Here is a 20,111-nt window from a genome sequence, read left to right on the forward strand (position 1 = left end):
TCCCACTGCATGATTTATTGGCACTATGATACAGGCATTAGGTTGAATGATAATTATGCAGGGATATTATCCAGATAGGAGACATGCCCCTTTTGTTCAATATAATGACTCTGCTGACATACCCAAATGATTATCGGCATTATTATTTTGTGACACAATAGATAGATATGGATATGGATACAGATAAGATACAGGTATCATACTCTGAAATTCTCTGAAACCTGTTTGATTAAATATTTTGTATATATGTAAAGGATATGGATACAGGACAGAAGCAATAAGCTGGTGATTCTGTTGCCAGTCATGCTTGCTCATGTCTCTCCCACTTTATACAGAGCAGGGCATTATCTGATCTTAATCTACATCTTCCTCTCACCCTGGTGCAAGCCATCACCTGGCCTGAACTACTGTGGAAACTTCCTTAAGTTTTCTCCTAATCCCCTGTTGCTCAATTTGCCATTAAAAGAGCACGTTACTAAAAAAAAAAAAAAAAAAAAAAAAAAAGAGCACGTTACTGACATATTTAAAACATTCAGTGGGCTCCTGTTATTCATAGAAGTCCCAAATCTTCACCGTCCCCTGTATAGTCTTGCCTATTTTGTCCACTTTATCTTTTGACAAATTCTTGCCACTTCCTCTGCTTCATCCATGAGTTCTTTCTCAAATGGGCTAAGGTCGTTTCCATTCTGGCAAAATCCCCCACGCTGCTCCAATGCTTAGGAGGCATTTTTTAAATTTCTTCATCCAGGTAACCTTTATCACCTTTCAATTTTGGTATATTGGTTTCTGCCTCAGTACCTTAGCAGCCAGGATCCCAGAACAGATGCTCTCATAACCTCCTTTACTTCTCCATAATAGCAATTATCACAGTAATTAAAAACTAGTGGTATTACTGTTAGTTCATTGCCAGTTCTTGCCTCTCAGTCTTCAGCTCCATGAGGGAAAAACCATACTTGTCATTTCAAGGAAAGCTTTTTACATACTGTTAAAATACAATTAAAGGGCAGCCCGGCTGGCTCGCAGTTTAGCACTGCCTTCAGCCCAGGGCCTGATCCTGAGGACCCGGGATCAAGTCCCATGTCGGGCTCCCTGCATGGAGCCTGCTTCTCCCTCTGCCTGTGTCTCTGCCCACCCCACCCCACCCCCGTCTCTCATGAATAAACAAAATCTTTAAAACACAATTAAAGATGAATATATACTTATCCTATTAGTTTCATGAATTTAAGTGCCTTTTTAAGGGTTTGCTAAAAAACAGTAGAATTTTCCCTCCATGTTGAAAACTTTGTTACAGTAGTCCCAAACGCGGTTGGGTTGTAATTTTGAAATTGTAAACTGTATTATGGGAAACTACATTTATTTAAATTTTGTTTTAGAAATGTGCTGGTATTCTCTTAGAGTTATGAGCTATGTTTGCCATGAGAGATTAATTTTATCCAACAATCAAGATAATTATTTTAAACTGGCCTCACTGACTTCACTCTTATCCACCCAGTCCACATAAAAATACTATATAGTTTCTCTCCAAATTAGGAGCATAACAAAAACCATATTTCTCACTTGGTAATATGACTTTCCAAATAAAATGGAGAGACTAACAGATTGCTTTTAAGATACAATACAGAATGTCAGTTTATTGTGACTTTCTCCAACCTTCTTCTTTCCCCCTCCTTTATGGGCTCAGAACAATATATTCCAGTTACAGACAAGGGGGAATATGTGTAGTTTGAAAAATATATTCACATTGTTTCTACTTGTTTCACCTCCTATCCCTTAGCCAATAATCGTGTCTCTATTTTGTAGCAATGGATCTTCTTATGATTACAATTATAACATCCATAGCGACAGATTCTCCACAGGGAGTTCAATGCTTCTGAAACTAAATTTAGCTTCTCATTTCTTGTCTTCATTCTGACATAAACATTCCCATAAAGATTTTAGTAATTAAGTAGAAACAGATGCAGAGCTCAACTACATACAGTATTTGCTTTAAAAATATTATGTTATTTGAATGCAATGGAAATTTCATCTCCCATTAACCAATCTAAAATTCTTAAATGCTCTTTCTTTGTATGGATTATGGCTTCCTATGGAATATTTCCATATCTCCCTAGAACAAATAGACACATTATATGTAGACACATTGATTTTGCTATTGCAAAGACAGGTTATTGATAGGAGCAATAATTGCTGATTTTGTCAACAGGATAAAAAATCAGCAATTCCAGAGATCAAAAATATACTTTTACATGTGGAAAAAGTAAGAAAGAGGGGGAGAGAGAGAGAGAGAGAGAGATCTTATAAGAGTGTGGGTCAGCCAGTTATTTTACATTAATAAGATTTGCTGGATAATCATTAAATGTGACTTGGGCTTGTTACAGCCATACTATTTTTCAGAGTTCTACAGCAGATATAATCAACTACGTCTTAAAGGTGGTCAGTTTTCTGCTTGGATTGCTTAAAGAAAGGTGGCCATCAGTTCTATGAACCCAAAGATCATGTTGACCTTTATATACTGGAGACAGACTGCAGAAATTACCTCAGCTGTGGACCAGGTCAAGTTATGGGTTCCTGACCTCTCTTCCATGACCCATATGCAACAAACTTCTCAATTTGGCATTTGGGCTCCTTTTGCGTATGTGAAGAGTTAATATAATAGATATTTGTTCTTCTCTTATACATGCTAGTACTGGATTTAAGATATTTTTTACATGTACCCAACAAAACCCTGCTATTACTTTCTTCTGGTAAGCTACTGGTTAAGAAAATATGGTTAACTAGGTGGTCTGTAATACCCCAAGACTAAAACATGAAAAATTCTCTCTTTTATTAAAATATACCAGAACTTGAAAATTCTGCCCTAATAGATTAGGATGCCATTTTAATATTTTTTAAACTTAATTCAAATATTTCTTTATAAGTTACAAATCTATAAACTTTTAATAAATTTATTATATAGACCATTGCATATTATTTATATTTTATGGTAAGTATTGATTATTAATTTCTATCTAGCTATTTCTTATTTCATAAATCTAAATTTTAAAGATTTAAGGTAGTGGGAGTTGTCTTCTGCATTTATGTTTTTATTCAATAATTTATTTATTAACCTTTTAACAAAAACATTACTGAGTATTATTATACATCTGGTAATGCACTAGGTATTATGAATGCAATTTAAATAACATAAATCTTCTCCCTCTGTCTGAATATCTGTGCATGATTAGTGTTGACAGGTGATTGCTTTTCAATCTATATATACTTAAGTTGAAATCATTTTAATCTTGATTTTCTTAGGTATGCCTATAAAACGTGAATTTGAATATGAAATTCAATTTGAATCTGAAGCTATGAAGTCTAACTTGGGATCCTGTGTAGCTTTATATATGATCAAAAAAATTTATCACATCAAAGATGAAATGATAACATTGGTCTTCAATGTGGTGTTTGCACCAAAGAAACCATTGAGGTAAACTTTTTTCTTTAAATAATATTATGACTCTTTGAAACTACATATTATTACTCTTTTAAACAAAATGTTGATTTTTCTTTCCATTTTTTATATTTAGATTGTATTACTACTTTGATGCTACTGAGGTAAATATTTTGGGCTAGATTCTCTCTAGCTATCAAGCTCTGAAAAATATTCTGATAAAGACAAAAAATAGTTAAAATGATTAGAAGTCTAAGAAATCCTTCACAAACTGTGAACTCCCAAAGGTCATTAGGGTAGAATATTCACAAAAGAGTGGTTCACTCTGTAAATTTTTTTCAAAAACCACTGCCTTGGTGCTGTCCATTGGCAACATGATGTTTCTCTCTCTCTCTCTCTCTCTCTCTCTCTCTCTCTTAGATTTTTATTTATTTATTTTTTAGAAAAGATTTTATTTATTTATTCCTGAGAGACACACAGAGAGAGGCAGAGACACAGGCAGAGGAAGAAGCAAGCTCCATTGCAGGGAGCCCAAAGCGGGACTCAATCCTGGGTCTCCAGGATCACACCCTGGGCTGAAGGCGGCGCTAAACCGCTGAGCCCCCACCCCCACCCCCGCCCCAGGCTGCCCTCTCTTAGATTTTTAAATTTGAGAGAGAGAGAGAGAGAGAGAGAGAGAGAATGGGGGGAGGGCAGAGGGACAGAATTTTCAAGCACGCTCCATGCTGAGCACAGAGCCCAGTGAGGGGCTTAATCTCACGATCCATGAGATCATGACCTGAACCAAAATCACCAGTCAGACACTTACCCTGCTGAGCCACCCAGGCACCCCAACATGATGTTTCTGGATACTACTTCTCAGAACCAGTTCAAATGATTAAAAATGCTTCAGCTGGGGATCCCTGGGTGGCACAGCGGTTTGGCGCCTGCCTTTGGCCCAGGGCGCGATCCTGGAGACCCGGGATCGAATCCCACGTCGGGCTCCCGGTGCATGGAGCCTGCTTCTCCCTCTGCCTGTGTCTCTGCCTCTCTCTCTCTCTCTCTCTCTCTCTCTCTCACTATCATAAATAAATAAAAATTAAAAAAATATTAAAAATTTTTAAAAATGCCTCAGCTGTGTTCTACTTCGTAGTTGCTTTTATCACCAAAACTATAACATTGCACATCCTGTAGTAAGATTTAAGAGGATCATATCGGAATCTCTGAGAATAGTGACCTTTAATGTCTTTCTTCTGGGAAACCGCATCCAGTGTCTTTATATTTACTTGCTGGGCAACTGGTACTTAGCACATGCAAATGCTGCATCTGAAACAGGGATTTCTTTATGTCTTAATGCAGACACTGATCAGTACCACAATACACACAAAGTACAAAATACGGGGGTGCCTGGGTGGCTCAGTTGGTTAAGTGTCTGCCTCCTCAGGTATTGATCCCAGGATCCAGAAGCTCTGAGTCTGGCTCCCTGCTCAGAAGGGAGTCTGCTTCTCCCTCTGCCTTTCCCTGCTACTCGTGATCTCTCTCTCTCTCTCTCCCTCTCTCTCAAATAAATAAATGTATAAAACCTTTTATAAAAAAAAAAGTACAAAATACAATCTAGCAATGAAAAGACAGCTAAAGTATTAGCTGTGTTTTTAATTATTTCTGTAATTTAACTATGTATTTGATGTAGCCAGGCAAGTATTTAAAGTGGTTTTGAATATGTAGTTCAATCACTAAAACATATGAGGGTCATCTTCAGAAAACAGTGATAAAAACCAAGCTACAAGAAGATAGTATACTGTAAACATTTATCTTCTTTTTCATTATGATAGTTTTCTGTGTTTATTTCATAAGTATTTTTTTCACATTTAGATTTGTATTTTGTTGACTTAGTGATATAGAAATTACCAGCAACAACCAGAAAGAGAGTATGTTTTCATTGGTGAATATGAGCACTACCGTGTGAATTTATACCTATTCAACATTTTGTGGATTTAGAGTTTCTTGGTGAATGTTTGCAAACCTGATTTAGGACAACTTGTATGCATGATTCATAAATTTTTGTGTGTCGTGTGATATTCTGATGTAGTTTAAGAATTCCGTTTAAATATGTATATATTCGTTTACTTTTGTCATTCCTTCTTCCTTATTTATTTGAGGTGATTTGCTGGAAGACATACAGTTAAATGAGAAAAACCAAAATAAAACCAACAGCTCTAAATTATGAAAAACAAGAAAATAATTATACCTAAGCCATGTTTTACCTAGATAAGTGAAGAAAGTAAAATAACTTAAATTAATCAAATAATTTAAATAATTTAAATTAAAATTGCAATTTAATTTTTAAAAATATTTAAGGTAATTTTATGAGCTTTGTAAGTATCCACAGAAAATATAATTTTTCTACATGAAGCAAGAATTGAAAAAAACCTCCTCACAATGTTTCCTTTTGAACAAAATTTCCATACAGACCTATTTGTATAATGCCTGGTTCCCTTCACTGACCTCACCTTGGATTCTTAAATATTATCATATTCTGTGCTGGTTACAGAAAATTTGCAGTCAATTCTGCATATTCTACTGGTTCTTAGTAAATAACTAGAGAGTAGATAAGATGTACTACAATATATTTATCTCACAAGGAGATTGATAATATAATGAAAGACCTAAAAATTATTCCTAAAATGTAATTAACAGTCACCTGCATTTAAGTCCCAGCCTTTTTACCAACATCACAAGGTTTACTAATGTTTTCTGCATGGATGTTGATCTGCTCTATTGTATTCTCTTTTTGCTTGTTTTCCTGTAGTATCCTCTGTAATCTCTTTTTATATTTAAGGACACAAATTACACTGAAAATTGAGTGCATAACAGATGGGATTTGGAAGTTTCCCATAACGTTGGTTGCAACTGAGCCTGATGTGGATGATGTCATTGATATTGAAGGCATTGGTTTATTTAAGGAATCAGTTGTTGACTTCAGACTGACAAGTCAGACAAGGTAATATATCTAGCAAAAGTATGTAACAGGTTTTGTAAATGTAATTTATGCTGAATTGAGAAACAAAATTTAAGATGGAAAATTCTATTATGTCCTCTTTTGCTGTGTAAGCCAGAGGAATATTGCTTCTATGAATGAAAGCTTTATATATTTCATAATTTTTCAATAAAAATTAGAAAAATAGAGTCTACAAAGTGAGGACCAAGAAAACAGGTAACAAAAGTAAGTAGATGCTGAAATTCAGGATAATAGTTCTATTTTTTTAAGATTTTATTTATTTATTTATTTATTTATTTATTTATTTGACAGAGAGAAAGAGAGCACACGAGTATTGGGAGGGGCAGAGAGAGAGAGAGAGAGAGAGAGAGAATTTTAAGCAGACTCTGTACTGAGTGCAGAGTCCAATGAAGGACTTGATCTTAGGACGCTGAGATCATGACCTGAGCTGACACCAAGAGTCAGATGCTTAACTGACTGAGCCCCCCAGGCACCCCTCTGTTTTTCAAAGGATGTTATTAATGTATTTTTATAGCCCACTCTCCTTAAGTTTTTATTTTCAATTCCAGTACAATTAACATTAGTGTTATATTAGTTTTGGGCGTGCAATATAATTATCAACAATTCTATACATCATTCAGTGCTAATCATAATAAGTGTACTCTTGATCCCTTTCACCTATTTCACCCATCCCCCCACCTCCCCTCTGGTAACCATCAGTCTGTTATCTATAATTAAGAGTCTGTTTCTTGGTTCATCTCTCTTTATTTTTTTCCCTTTTCATTTGTTTTGTTTCTTAAATCCCACCTGGGAGTAAAATCATATGGTGTTTGTCTTTCTCTGACTTATTTCATTTAGCATTGTACTCTCTCCCTCCATCCTTGCTATTGCAAATGGCAAAATTTTGTGCTTTTTATGGCTGAATAATATTCTATTGTGTGTATATGTGTGTGTGTGTTTTTACCACTTCTTTATCCATTTATCTATCAATAGATACTTGGGCTGCTTCCATAATTTGGCTATTGTAAAAAAATGCTGCAATAAAAAATAAATGTATATTTGAGCTACATATATCTTTTCAGATTAGTGTTTTTGTATTCTTGGGTAAATACTCAATAATGAGATTAGTTGATCATAGGGTAGTTCTATTTTTAATTTTTTGAGGAAGCTCTATGCTGTCTTCCACAGTGGCTACACCAGTTTACATTCCCACCAACTGTACACAAGGGTTCCTTTTCCTCCACACTCTCACCAGCATTTGTTGTTTTTTGTGCTTTTGACAAAAAAAGCTATTTTAGCTATTCTGACAAATGTGAGGTGTTTTTTTTCAAGTTTTTGTTAAATTCCAGTTAGTCAACATACAGTGTAATATTAGTTTCAGGTGTGTAATACAGTGGTTCATTATCTCCATACAGTAGCTGACGCTCATCACAAGTGCCCTCCTTAATCCCCATCACCTATTTCATTCATCCCCCCACCCATCTCCCCTCCAGTGACCCTCTGTTTTTTCTGCATAGTTAAGAGTCTGTTTCCTGGTTTGCCTCTCTTTTCCCCCCATGTTCATCTGTTTTGTTTCTTAACTTCCACATGGAAGTGAGATCATATGATATTCGGCCTTCTCTGACTGACTTATTTCACTTAGCATAATTCTCCCTAGCTCTATCCACATCGTTGCAAATTGCAAGAGTTCATTCTTTTTGATGGCTGAGTAATATTCCTTTGTATACTTATACCACCTCTTCTTTATCCATTCATTAGTAAATGGGTATTTGGGCTCTTTCCATTGCTGATAATGCTGCTATAAACATGCAGGTGCATGTATCTCTTTGAATCAGTATTTTTGTCTCTTTTCAGTAAATACTTAGTACTACAATTGCTGGATCATAGGGTAGTTTTATTTCTAACTTTTTTTTAAGGCTTTATTTATTTATGTTAGAGAGAGAGAGAGAGCCCCCATGCATATAAGTGGGAAGAGGGGCAGAGAGAGAGAAAGCAGGAAAGGGAGAGAATCTCCAGCAGACTCCACATTGAGTGCAGAACCCGCCAGGGGGCTTCATTTTACAACCCTGAGATCATGACCTGAGCTGAAACCAAGAGTTAGATGATTAACCAACTGAGCCACGCAGGCATGCCTTATTTTTAACTTTTTGAGGGACCTCTGTAGTGTTTTCCAGTGTGGCTAAACCAGCTTGCATTCCCACCAACAGCACAAGAGGTTTCTCCTTTCTCCACATCCTCATCAATACCTGTTGTTTCCTGTGTTATTAATTTTAGCCATTCTCACAGCCATGAATTAGTATCTCATTGTGGTTTTGATTTGCATTTCACTGATGACAGTGATGTTGAACATCTTCTCATGTGTCTTTTGGCCATCTGTATGTCTTCTTTAGAGATATGTATGCTCATGACTTCTGTCCATTTTCTAATTGGATTATCTGTTTCTTGAGTGTTGAGTTGTATCAGTTCTTTATACATTTTGGATACTAACCCTTTATTAGATATGTCATTTGTAAATACCGTCTCCCATTCAGTGGGTTGTCTTTTAATTTTTTTGATTGTTTCTTTTTTGGGCAGAAGCTGTTTATTTTAATGTAATCCCAGTAGTTTATTTGCTTTTATTTCCCTTGCCAAAGAAGACATATCTAGAAAAAAATTTAAAGATAGATGGAATATTTTTCAGTAAACTTTAATGGTTTGGGGTTATGAAGTGGTTTAACTAGAGATGACTGGGTAACCTATATTGATTCTATTTTCTTTGCTATTATTCTGTTCCACCATAGCTACCCTAGTTATACTTGTGATAACATAGGCAGCATGACCACAATACTTTTACTAATCTCACATGTAAAACACATTTTACACCAGTTTTTGAGATATAATGAACATGCCGTAAAATTTCATTGTAAGTATACATCTTAATAATTTCTTTCAAAAATTATAGAATTTGCAATCATAACCACATTCTAGGTTTAGAACTCTTCCATTTCCTTCCAAATATCTCTCAACCCCCTTTGCACTCAACCCCTGCTCCCACCCACAGTCTCAGGCAACCAGTGATTTGCTTTATGTCTCTATAATCTTGCATTTTCTGGATATTTCATATAAATAAAATTGCCCAATATGTAGTGTTTTTTAAACTATTTTTAAACAGTGTTAGGTTTATGACAGAATTGAGAAGAAGGTGCAGAGATTTCTCATATGCCTCCTGCCCCAACTCTATGCATAGCCTTTCTGATAGTCAACTTCACTTCACCCACTGGAATGGTACATTTTTTACCGAAGATGGGCCTACATTTGTCATCATAATCACCCAAAGTCCATAGTTCCCTTAGGTTAGTGTTATACATTCTATTAATTTGGAAAGAACAATGGCATATATACATCATTATAATATACAGAGTATTTTCACTGCACTAAAAAACTCCTCAGTGCTCTCCCTATTTAACTCTCTCCCACCCCGGGAAACCTAGTCTACTAGTTTTGCCTTTTTCAGAATGTTCAATAATTGGAATCATATAGTATGTAGGCTTTTCAGACTGGCTTCTTTTGCTTAGAGATATGCATGTAAGGTTTATCCATGTTTTTTCATGGCTTGGTAGCTCATTTTTTTTAGCATTGAGTAATCCACTGTCTGGATGTACCACAGCTTATTTACCCATTCACCTGATGAAGGATGTCTTGGTTGCTTCAACGTTTTGGCAATTGTGAACGAAACTGCTGCAAACATCTGGGTACAGGTTTTACTGTGGATATAAGTTTTCAAGTCTTTGGGGTAAACACCCAGGAGCATGATGCTAGATCTTATGATGAGCGTATGTTTAGTTTTATAAGAAATTGCCAAACTATCTTCTTCCTTTCTTTTTGCAATTTATTTATTTTTTTAATTATTTTTTATTGGAGTTCAATTTGCCAACATATAGCATATCGCCCAGTGCTCATCCCATCAAGTGCCCCCCTGGGTGCCCATCACCCAGTCACCCCAAACCCCCGCCCACCTCCCTTTCCACTACCCCATGTTCGTTTCCCAGAGTTAGGTGTCTCTCATGTTCTGTCTCCCTTTCTGATATTTCCCACTCATTTTATCTCCTTTCCCCTTTATTCCCTTTCACTATTTTTTATATTCCCCAAATGAATGAACATATAATGTTTGTCCTTCTCTGATTCACTTACTTCACTCAGCATAATACCCTCCAGTTCCATCCACATGGAAGCAAATGATGGGTATTTGTCATTTCTAATGGCTGAGGAATATTCCATTGTATACATAGACCACAGCTTTTTTATCCATTCATCTTTCGATGAACACCGAGGCTCCTTCCACAGTTTGGCTCTTGTGGACATTGCTGCTAGAAACATCGGGGTGCAGGTGTCCTGTGGTTTCACTGCATCTGTATCTTTGGGGTAAATCCCCAGCAGTGCAATTGCTGGGTCATAGGGCAGGTCTATTTTTAACTCTTTGAGGAACCTCCACACAGTTTTCCAGAGTGGCTGTACCAGTTCACATTCCCACCAACAGTGTAAGAGGGTTCCCTTTTCTCCGCATCCTCTCCAACATTTGTGGTTTCCTGCCTTGTTAATTTTCCCCATTCTCACTGGTGTGAGGTGGGATCTCATTGTGGTTTTGATTTGTATTTCCCTGATGGCAAGGAATGCAGAGCATTTTCTCATGTGCTTGTTGGCCATGTCTATGTTTTCCTCTGTGAAATTTCTGTTCATGTCTTTTGCTCATTTCATGATTGGATTGTTTGCTTCTTTACTGTTGAGTTTAATAAGTTCTTTATAAGATCTTGGACACTAGCCCTATATCTGATATGTCATTTGCAAATATCTTCTCCCATTCTGTAGGTTGTCTTTTAGTTTTGTTGACTGTTTCTTTTGCTGTGCAGAAGCTTTTTATCTTGATGAAGTCCCAATAGTTCATTTTTGCTTTCATAGATGTATCTTGCAAGAAGTTGCTGTGGCCAAGTTCAAAAAGGGTGTTGCCTGTGTTCTTCTCTAGGATTTTGGTGGATTCTTGTCTCACATTTAGACCTTTCATCCATTTTGAGTTTATCTTTGTATGCTGTAAGAGAATGGTCTAGTTTCATTCTTTTGCATGTGGCTGTCCAATTTTGCCAGCACCATTGATTGAAGAGACTGTCTTTTTTTCCAATGGATAGTCTTTCTTGCTTTGTTGAATATTAGTTAACCATAGAGTTGAGGGCCCATTTCTGGGTTCTCTATTCTGTACCATTGATCTATGTGTCTGTTTTTGTGCCAGTACCACACTGTTTTGATGATCACAGCTTTGTAGTACAAACTGAAATCTGGCATTTTGATGCTCCCAGCTCTGGTTTTCTTTTATAATATTCCCCTAGTTATTCGGGGTCTTTTCTGATTCCACACAAATCTTAAGATGATTTGTTCCAACTCTCTGAAGAAAGTCCATGGAATTTTGATAGGGATTGCATTAAACGTGTAAATTGCCCTGGGTAGCATTGACATTTTCACAATATTAATTCTTCCAATCCATGAGCATGGAATATTTTTCCATCTCTTTGTGTCTTCCTCCATTTCCTTCAGAAGTGTTCTGTAGTTTTTAGAGTATAGATCCGATTCCTCTTTGGTTAGGTTTATTCCTAGGTATCTTATGCCTTTGGGTGCAATTGTAAATGGGATTGACTCCTTAATTTCTCTCTCTTCAGTCTCATTGTTAATGTATAGAAATGCCACTGATTTCTGGGCATTGATTTTGTATCCTGCCACACTGCCGAATTGCTGTATGAGTTTAGCAATCTTGGGGTGGAGTCTTTGGGTTTTCTATGTACAGTATTATGTCATCTGCAAAGAGAGAAAGTTTAACTTCTTCTTTGCCAGTTTGAATGCCTTTTATTTCCTTTTGTTGTCTGATTGCTGAGGCGAGGACTTCTAGTAGTACTATGTTGAATAGCAGTGGTGAGAGTGGACATCCGTGTCGTGTTCCTGATCTTAGGGGAAAGGCTCCCAGTGCTTCCCCATTGAGAATGATATTTGCTGTGGGCTTTTTGTAGATGGCTTTTAAGATGCTGAGGAATGTTCCCTCTATCCCTACACTCTGAAGAGTTTTGATCAGGAATGGATGCTGTAAAAACAAACAAAAAAAAAAGGAATGGATGCTGTATTTTGTCAAATGCTTTCTCTGCATCTATTGATAGGATCATATGGTTCTTGTTTATTCTCTTGTTGATATGATCTATCACACTGATTGCTTTATGAGTGTTGAACCAGGCTTGCCTCCCGGGGATAAATCCCACTTGGTCATGGCGAATAATCTTTGTAATGTACTGTTGGATTCTATTGGCCAGTATCTTGTTGAGAATTTTTGCATCTGTGTTCATCAGGGATAGTGGTCTATAATTCTCATTTTTGGTGAGGTCTTTGTCTGGTTTTGGAATTAAGGTGATGCTGGCCTCATAAAACGAGTTTGGAAGTACTCCATCTCTTTCTATCTTTCCAAACAGCTTTAGTAGAATAGGTATGGTTTCTTCTTTAAACATTTGATAGAATTCCCCTGGGGGGGAAAAAAAAGAAGAATTCCCCTGGGAAGCCATCTGACCCTGGACTTTTGTGTCTTGGGAGGTTTTTGATGACTGCTTCAATTTCTTCCCTGATTATTGGCCTGTTCAGGTTTTCTATTTCTTCCTGTTCCACTTTTGGTAGTTTGTGGTTTTCCAGAAATGCATCCATTTCTTCTAGATTGCCTAATTTATTGGCTTATAGCTGCTCATAATATGTTTTTAAAATCGTTTGTATTTCCTTGGTATTGGTGGTGATCTCTCCTTTTTCATTCGTGATTTTATTAATTTGAGTCTTTTCTCTTTTGTTTTTAATAAGGCTGGCTAGGAGTTTATCTATCTTACTAATTCTTTCAAAGAACCAACTCCTGGTTTTGTTGATCTACAGTTCTTCTGGTCTCTATTTCATTGAGTTCTGCTTGAATCTTTATTAACTCTCTTCTTCTGCTGGGTGTAGGTTTTATTTGCTGTTCTTTCTCCAGTTCCTTTAGGTGCAAGGTTAGCTTGAATATTTGAGTTTTTTTCCAGTTTTTTGAGTAATGCTCGTATTTCAATATATTTCCCTCTCAAGACTGCTTTTGCTGTATCCCAAAGATTTTGAATGGTTGTATCTTCGTTCTCATTAGTTTCCATGAATCTTTTTAATTCTTCTCTAATTTCCTAGTTGACCCTTTCGTCTTTTAGCAGGATGGTCTTTTACCTCCACGTGTTTGAATATCTTCCAAATTTCTTCTTGTGATTTAGTTCTAGTTACAAAGCATTATGGTCTGAAAATAGGCAGGGGACAATCCCAATCTTTTGGTATCTGTTAAGACCTGATTTATGACCCAGTATGTGGTCTATTCTGGAGAAAGTTCCATGTGCACTTGAGAAGAATGTGTATTCAGTTGTGTTTGGATGTAAAGTTCTGTAAATATCTGTGAAATCCATCTGGTCCAGTGTATCATTTAAAGCTCTTGTTTCTTTGGAGATGTGTGCTTAGAAGATCTGTCATTTACAGAAAGTGCCATGTTGAAGTCTCCCAGTAGTAGTGTATCACTAAGTATGTCATAACTTTTGTTATTAATTGATTGATATACTTGGCAGCTCCCACTTTAGGGGCATAAATATTCATGATTGTTAGGCCCTCTTGTTGGATGGATCCTTTAAGTATGATATAGTGTCCCTCTTCATCTCTTACTACAGTCTTTGGGGTAAACTTTAATTTATCTGATATGAGGATGGCTACCCCTGCTTTCTTTTGAGGACCATTTGAGTGGTAAATGGTTATCCGACCTTTCATTTTCAGGCTGTAGGTGTCCTTAGGTCTATAAAGAGTCTCTTGTAAACAGCAAATAGATGGGTCTTGTTTTTTTATCCAGTCTGAAACCCTGTGTCTTTTGATGGGATCATTAAGCCCATTCATATTCAGAGTTACTATTGAAAGATATGAATTTAGTGTCCTCATGATACCTATTCAGTCCCTGTTTCTGTGGATTGTTTCCTTGGACTTCCTCTTTCCTTTACAGAGTCCCCCTTAATATTTCTTGCAGAGCTGGCTTGGTGGTCACATATTCTTTCAGTTCCTGCCTCTCTTGGAAGCTCTTTATCTCTCCTTCTATTCTGAATGAGAGCCTTGCTGGATAAAGTGTTCTTGGCTGCATGTTCTTCTCATTTAGGACCCTGAATATATCCTGCCAGCCCTTTCTGGCCTGCCAGGTCTCTGTGGAGAGGTCTGCTGTTAATCTAATACTTCTCCCCATATAAGTTAGGGATCTCTTGTCTCTTTCTGCATTAAAGATCTTCCCTTCATCTTTGGAATTTGCAAGTTTCACGATTAAATGTCAAGGTGTTGAACGTTTTTTATTGATTTTTTTTGGGGGGGGAATCTATCTCCTGGATCTGTATGCCTGTTTCCCTCCCCAAGTTAGGGAAGTTCTCAGCTATGATTCATTCAAATATACGTTCTGGTCCTCTGTCCCTTTTGGCACCCTCTGGAACCCCAATTAAATGTAGAATTTTTTCCTTCTGAGTCTGTCATTTATTTCCCTTAACCTTTCCTCATCGTCTTTTAATTATTTTTCTATTTTTTCCTCAGCTTCATTGCTTGCCATCAAATTGTCTTCTATGTCAATTTACTCATTCTTCTACCTCATTAACCCTCATCGTTAGGACCTCCAGTTTGGATTGCATCTCATTTAATTTATTTTTAATTTTGGCCTGATAAGGTCTAAATTCTACAGTCATGAAGTCTCTTGAATCTTTTATGCTCTTTTCCAGGACCACCAGTAGCTTTATAATTGTGCTTCTGAATTGGCTTTCTGACACTGAATTATAATCAAACAGACAAAAAAAAAAAAAAGAACAAAAACAAAAACAAGAGGGGTATCCTCTGGTTCTATATACTATAAATCCCTCGACTTCCCCTGGAGCTTTCCAGCACTGCTTGGTCAAGAACTTGCTCTTCCCCTGTCTTTCCAGCTGGTCTTCTTGGGGAGACAATACTGTGCTGATTCTCAGGTGTGTGCACCTGGGGGAGCTGCCCCGCCCCTGCCAGGTACAGGGCTCAGTGGGAGCTGTTGACCCAGTGAGGCCTCTGTTCCCTGGGGCCCCACTCGGTCCCAGGCAGGAGGTGACACCAAGAGGAACAACCACACTGGCAGCGGCCCCTCCCAGCTCTGGAGTCAGCTCCCCCAGTAACTACCGCAGTCTCCCAGTCCGCACTGGCCTGGGTGCTCCAGAGGCGGCGGGAGGCGCTGATTTGCACAGCTCGGAGCCCTCAGAAGCAGGAGCGTCCTCGCTGTCCTGGGCCCTCCCCAGCTCTGCCTGTCTGAGGGGAACGTCGGATCCCAGGCTGTGTCCCTCGGCGCCCTGGGATCCGCGGCCTGCGCCACTGGAATAACGCTCCCGGGGCTGCACAGCCCCCTCCGCGCTGAGCTGCTGCCTGACCCACTGGCTTCTCCCCGAGGCCACGCTGGGCAGCTCCAAGCCTTTACCGCGCTCTGCCCGCGGGGTGTGGGGTGCTCTCCCCTGGGCGCACCTCCTGTTAGTGACCCCGGGAACCTGGGGGCTCCACTGCCCCTCCTGGGGTCCTGCCCGAGTTCCCTGAGCGCCTTTCCGTCCTGGAAGGTTGGTAAAGTTTCTGCTCCTCGGGACTGGGCTCTCCTGTGCTGGAGGCTCTCACCGCCCCCCTTAGCCCAGCTCCTTGTGGGGCCCCTCCCCCACTGGATGCTATTTATTTATTTATTTATTTATTTATTTATTTATTTATTTATTATTCTGTCTTCCTACCTTGTTAAAAGCGCAAACTCTTCTCTCTGTAGCATTCCAGCTGTTCCCTCTTTAAATCTTAGCCGAATTCGTAGGTTTTCAGGATGATTTGAAAGTTATCTAGGTAAGTTGGTGGGGACAGGTGAGGTAAGGACCCTACTCCTCTGCCATCTTGTTTCGCCCCCCCCCCAACTGTCTTCCTAAGTGGCTGTGCCATTTTGTATTCTCACCAATTGTGAATGACAGTTTCTGTTGCTCTATATCCTCATCAGCATGTGATTCTGTTAGTGTTCTGGATTTTGGCCATTTTAAAATAAGTGTAGCAGTATCGCATTGTAGTTTTAGTTTACATTTCCTAATGACATATGGTACACAATACATCTTTTCAAATGCTTACTTGATATCTGCATATCTCCTTTGGTGAGGAATGTGATAAGGTCTTTGGCTCACTTAAATTGGGCTGCTTGGGGTTTTTTATTGTTGAATTTTAAGAGTTCTCTACATATAATGCATAATAGTCCATTATCAATGTGTCTTTTACAAATACTTTCTCCCAGTCTGTAGCTCGTGTTCTAATTCTCTTGATACTGTTCATCACAGAGAAGTTTTTAGTGTTAACAGAGTCCAACTAACCGATTTTTCTTTCATGAATTGCGTCTTTGCTGTTATATCTAAGGCATCACCATACCAAAAGTCATCTAGGTTTTCTCTTATGCTATCTTCTATTACATAGTTTTGTGTTTTGCATTTAGGTTTATAATCCATTTTGAGTTAACTTTTGTAGAAGTATAAAGTATGTGTCTAGATTCTTTTTTGTTTCCTTGCATGCAGATGTGCAGTTGTTCCAGCACCATTTGTTGAAGAGACTCTTTGCTTCATTGTATTGCTTCTGCTCTTTTGTCAAAGATCAGTTGACTGATCAATGTATGTATGTGTATTTCTAGGACCTCTGTTCTATTCCACTGATCTATTTGCGTGTTCTTTGGCCAATACCACACTGTCTTGATTACTGTAGCTTTATAGTAAGTCTTGAAGTTGGGTAGTCTTATTGTACAACTTCCAAAGATATTTCAAATTATTAGATATTTTTGTTTACATGTAGATATATTAAGTGCATTCAGAAAGTTTTTCAGGACTAGTGAAATAGTTTCAACTGATTTTATCATAACCAATATTTTCTCAAATGCAATATTGGCAAAAAAAAAAAAAAAAAAAACAGTTGGAAATAAGCTCCCCAAATTGTATTTTTCGATTATACTCAATATTGTTTCCCTTTGCTTATATATATTTTAGCTCGGTAATAGTTCAGATGGTTTTTCTTTTATGTTTGAGCAATTGAAATTGTCTCATTAGATTCTCTATCTGTAGGCCTTTCATTCCAACTTACTTTATATATTGCAGTAAAACCAGTCTCCTTAAAACAATGTTATTGGGCAGCCCCGGTGGCACAACGGTTTAGCGCCACCTGCAGCCCAGGGTGTGATCCGGGGACCCAGGATCAAGTCCCACATCAGGCTCCTTGCATGGAGCCTGCTTCTCCCTCTGCCTGTGTCTCAGCCTCTCTGTGTCTCTCATGAATAAATAAATAAAATCTTAAAAAAAAAACAAAAACAATGTTATTAACATGTAACTCCCCTTGTCAAAAGCATTTGATAGTTTCCTGTTGCTTACCCAAAGTTGCATCTAAATTATGCATGCTCTTCATGGTCCTAGCTCATTCTGACCTTTCCTATTTCTTCTTTCCACTGCCTAAAACAGATCTTCTGCCTCAGTCATAAGGAAAAAAATATCACAATTCTCAGAGTGTCTTATCCGTTACTCCTCACCTTTCTTCAGTTTCTTTCTGCTTCTAAAATGCCCTTCATATCCTCTCCACATTTCTAAAATTTACTCATTGTTCTTCTCATCACAAAATAATCTTACTTGACAATTTATATATACATATATATGTGTACATATGTAAATATACACATTTATATATAAATATAATATATGTAATTATACATATTTCTTAGGCATAATATATAGAATTTTTTTGCAATTTCTTCTGTGTCTTTTGTATTTGCAATACTAGGCTTTGTTCAAAATTAGTTTCTATTAGATATCTAGCAATGAATCAAACTTAGAAAAATAATTTAGAATTACTTATTTTATTCATTCAACAAAATTTCCAAAGATAAATATTCCAGTTAGGCCAGTATAATACGGTATTCCCTTAGAAAAATTACTGTTATTGTGTGCAAGAGAACAAAATGACATTCTACTTTCATATGAAAATATAAACCCATAATGAAACTCATAGTATGAGTTTCATTTATTTTGGAAGGTTCTAAGACTCTAAATTGTGTTTTTCTTCTGTAAATGCTTGAATCAAAGTTAGTATTCAATAAATATTAAGTTAATTGTGAAATCAACTAAAAGGCACTGAGCTGACTTCTGCAGGCAAATTCAAGGAATATAGAGCTTTGTAATTATTGCATATCAATAGACAATAAGCATTGGATAAGGTGGTGTTTTATTCCAATTATAGTTTACTCTATAGAAAGCAAGATCCCCATGGGACCATGTTTTATTCATCTTTGTAAACTCTCTACCTAGGTGTGCAATAAATTATTTCAATCAACAGATACTTTAAACTAAGTCTTGAAACTTAAGTTGTCATTTGAAATGCAGATTAGGGAAGGAATTGAAGGAGTTCCAGGAGGAGAGTATTATATGTACAAAGTTCTAGAGGGATGAGACAGTGAGTTCTATTTAAAGAACTGAAAGTAGTTAGAATAGCTGCAGTTAGGAGCACCATGGAGACACTGGGAGCAGGTAACAGAATTGGCATTATGGTTCTCAACTAGAGAACCATAAGGCTCCTGGATTCTATTATTCTATTCATTCATCATGCCTGAGGGAAAGAATAGAATAATGTAGTGACCATTTCAAATTCATTAATTCAATAGTTATTGCACATCTCCTTGTTCCATGTAGTGACCATTTCAAATTCATTAATTCAATAATTATTGCACACCTCCCTTGTTCCATTTGTCTGTGCTCATAAGTTTGTTGTGTGGTCAACAATTAGAGTAAATACTTGGTATCTTCTTTATCTCTCATTCTTCAGAACATGAGATTCTAGAGCACAAAATCATCATTTAGTAAGTGCTTTATACATCCTAGGGCTTCAGTAAATATTGATAGTGAGTAAATGAATAAATTCATGAAATCAGAATAAAGAGAAACATCTCGAGGATCCACCTAGTCAGTTATTCAGAATCACAAAAGTTAGAAAATAAAGTACTGAATAGATATATATGGATTATATACTATTGTGTCATTATTTTAATTTCCTGTTCCATATAGTCTTGATGTCTATATTAGTATTTATTGATAAATATGTATGTCATATCTCTATATAATACCTTATTTTCCTTAACTGAAAATTAACATGGCCATTTAAAACTTTGTCAATGCACAAATCTTGATAGCAAAATTCATAAGTGATCAACTTAAAAAATATATGCTTTGGGTGAATAATAAAAAAAGAAACACTTTTATCTGGAAGAAATGTAATTTGCTGATTGAAATTTGATAGGTATACAGAGCTCTAATGTTCCCTCATAAAATGTAATCATTGAGATTAGTTAAGAGGAAAAAAAGGAAGGGGAGGGAACCATGATGTAAAATTCTCAAATCTTGAGTCAAAAAATATCCTTTACCATTTTATAACAATCCAAAGGTATTACTGTTTATCTTCATTAAACAGGGGTTATAAATATTGCTTTATGTTAAAGCATCAGCTTTGTTAATAGTTTAAAACATACTTTGAGTAGGTTTATAGTATATGTGGCAAATAAGACCTTAAATCACAAGATGGTACTTTAAAAAATAGTACTATTTAGAGGGGATTTAATCAATAAATATTAATAATTTT

The 20,111-nt window shown here is 36.9% G+C and overlaps 1 protein-coding gene across 1 annotated transcript in view; it reads left to right on the plus strand.

Moving 5' to 3' along the window:
• Nucleotides 1-20,111, plus strand: part of CFAP47 (cilia and flagella associated protein 47) — a 503,092-nt gene that overhangs the window by 451,855 nt on the left and 31,126 nt on the right. The window contains exons 61-62 of the mRNA XM_072744557.1: nt 3,295-3,466; nt 6,249-6,410. Coding sequence (XP_072600658.1) covers nt 3,295-3,466; nt 6,249-6,410 — 334 coding nt within the window. The remainder of the gene's footprint in view (nt 1-3,294; nt 3,467-6,248; nt 6,411-20,111) is intronic.

The sequence above is a fragment of the Vulpes vulpes genome, chromosome X, assembly GCF_048418805.1.
Source record: "Vulpes vulpes isolate BD-2025 chromosome X, VulVul3, whole genome shotgun sequence".
Lineage (NCBI taxonomy): Eukaryota > Metazoa > Chordata > Mammalia > Carnivora > Canidae > Vulpes > Vulpes vulpes.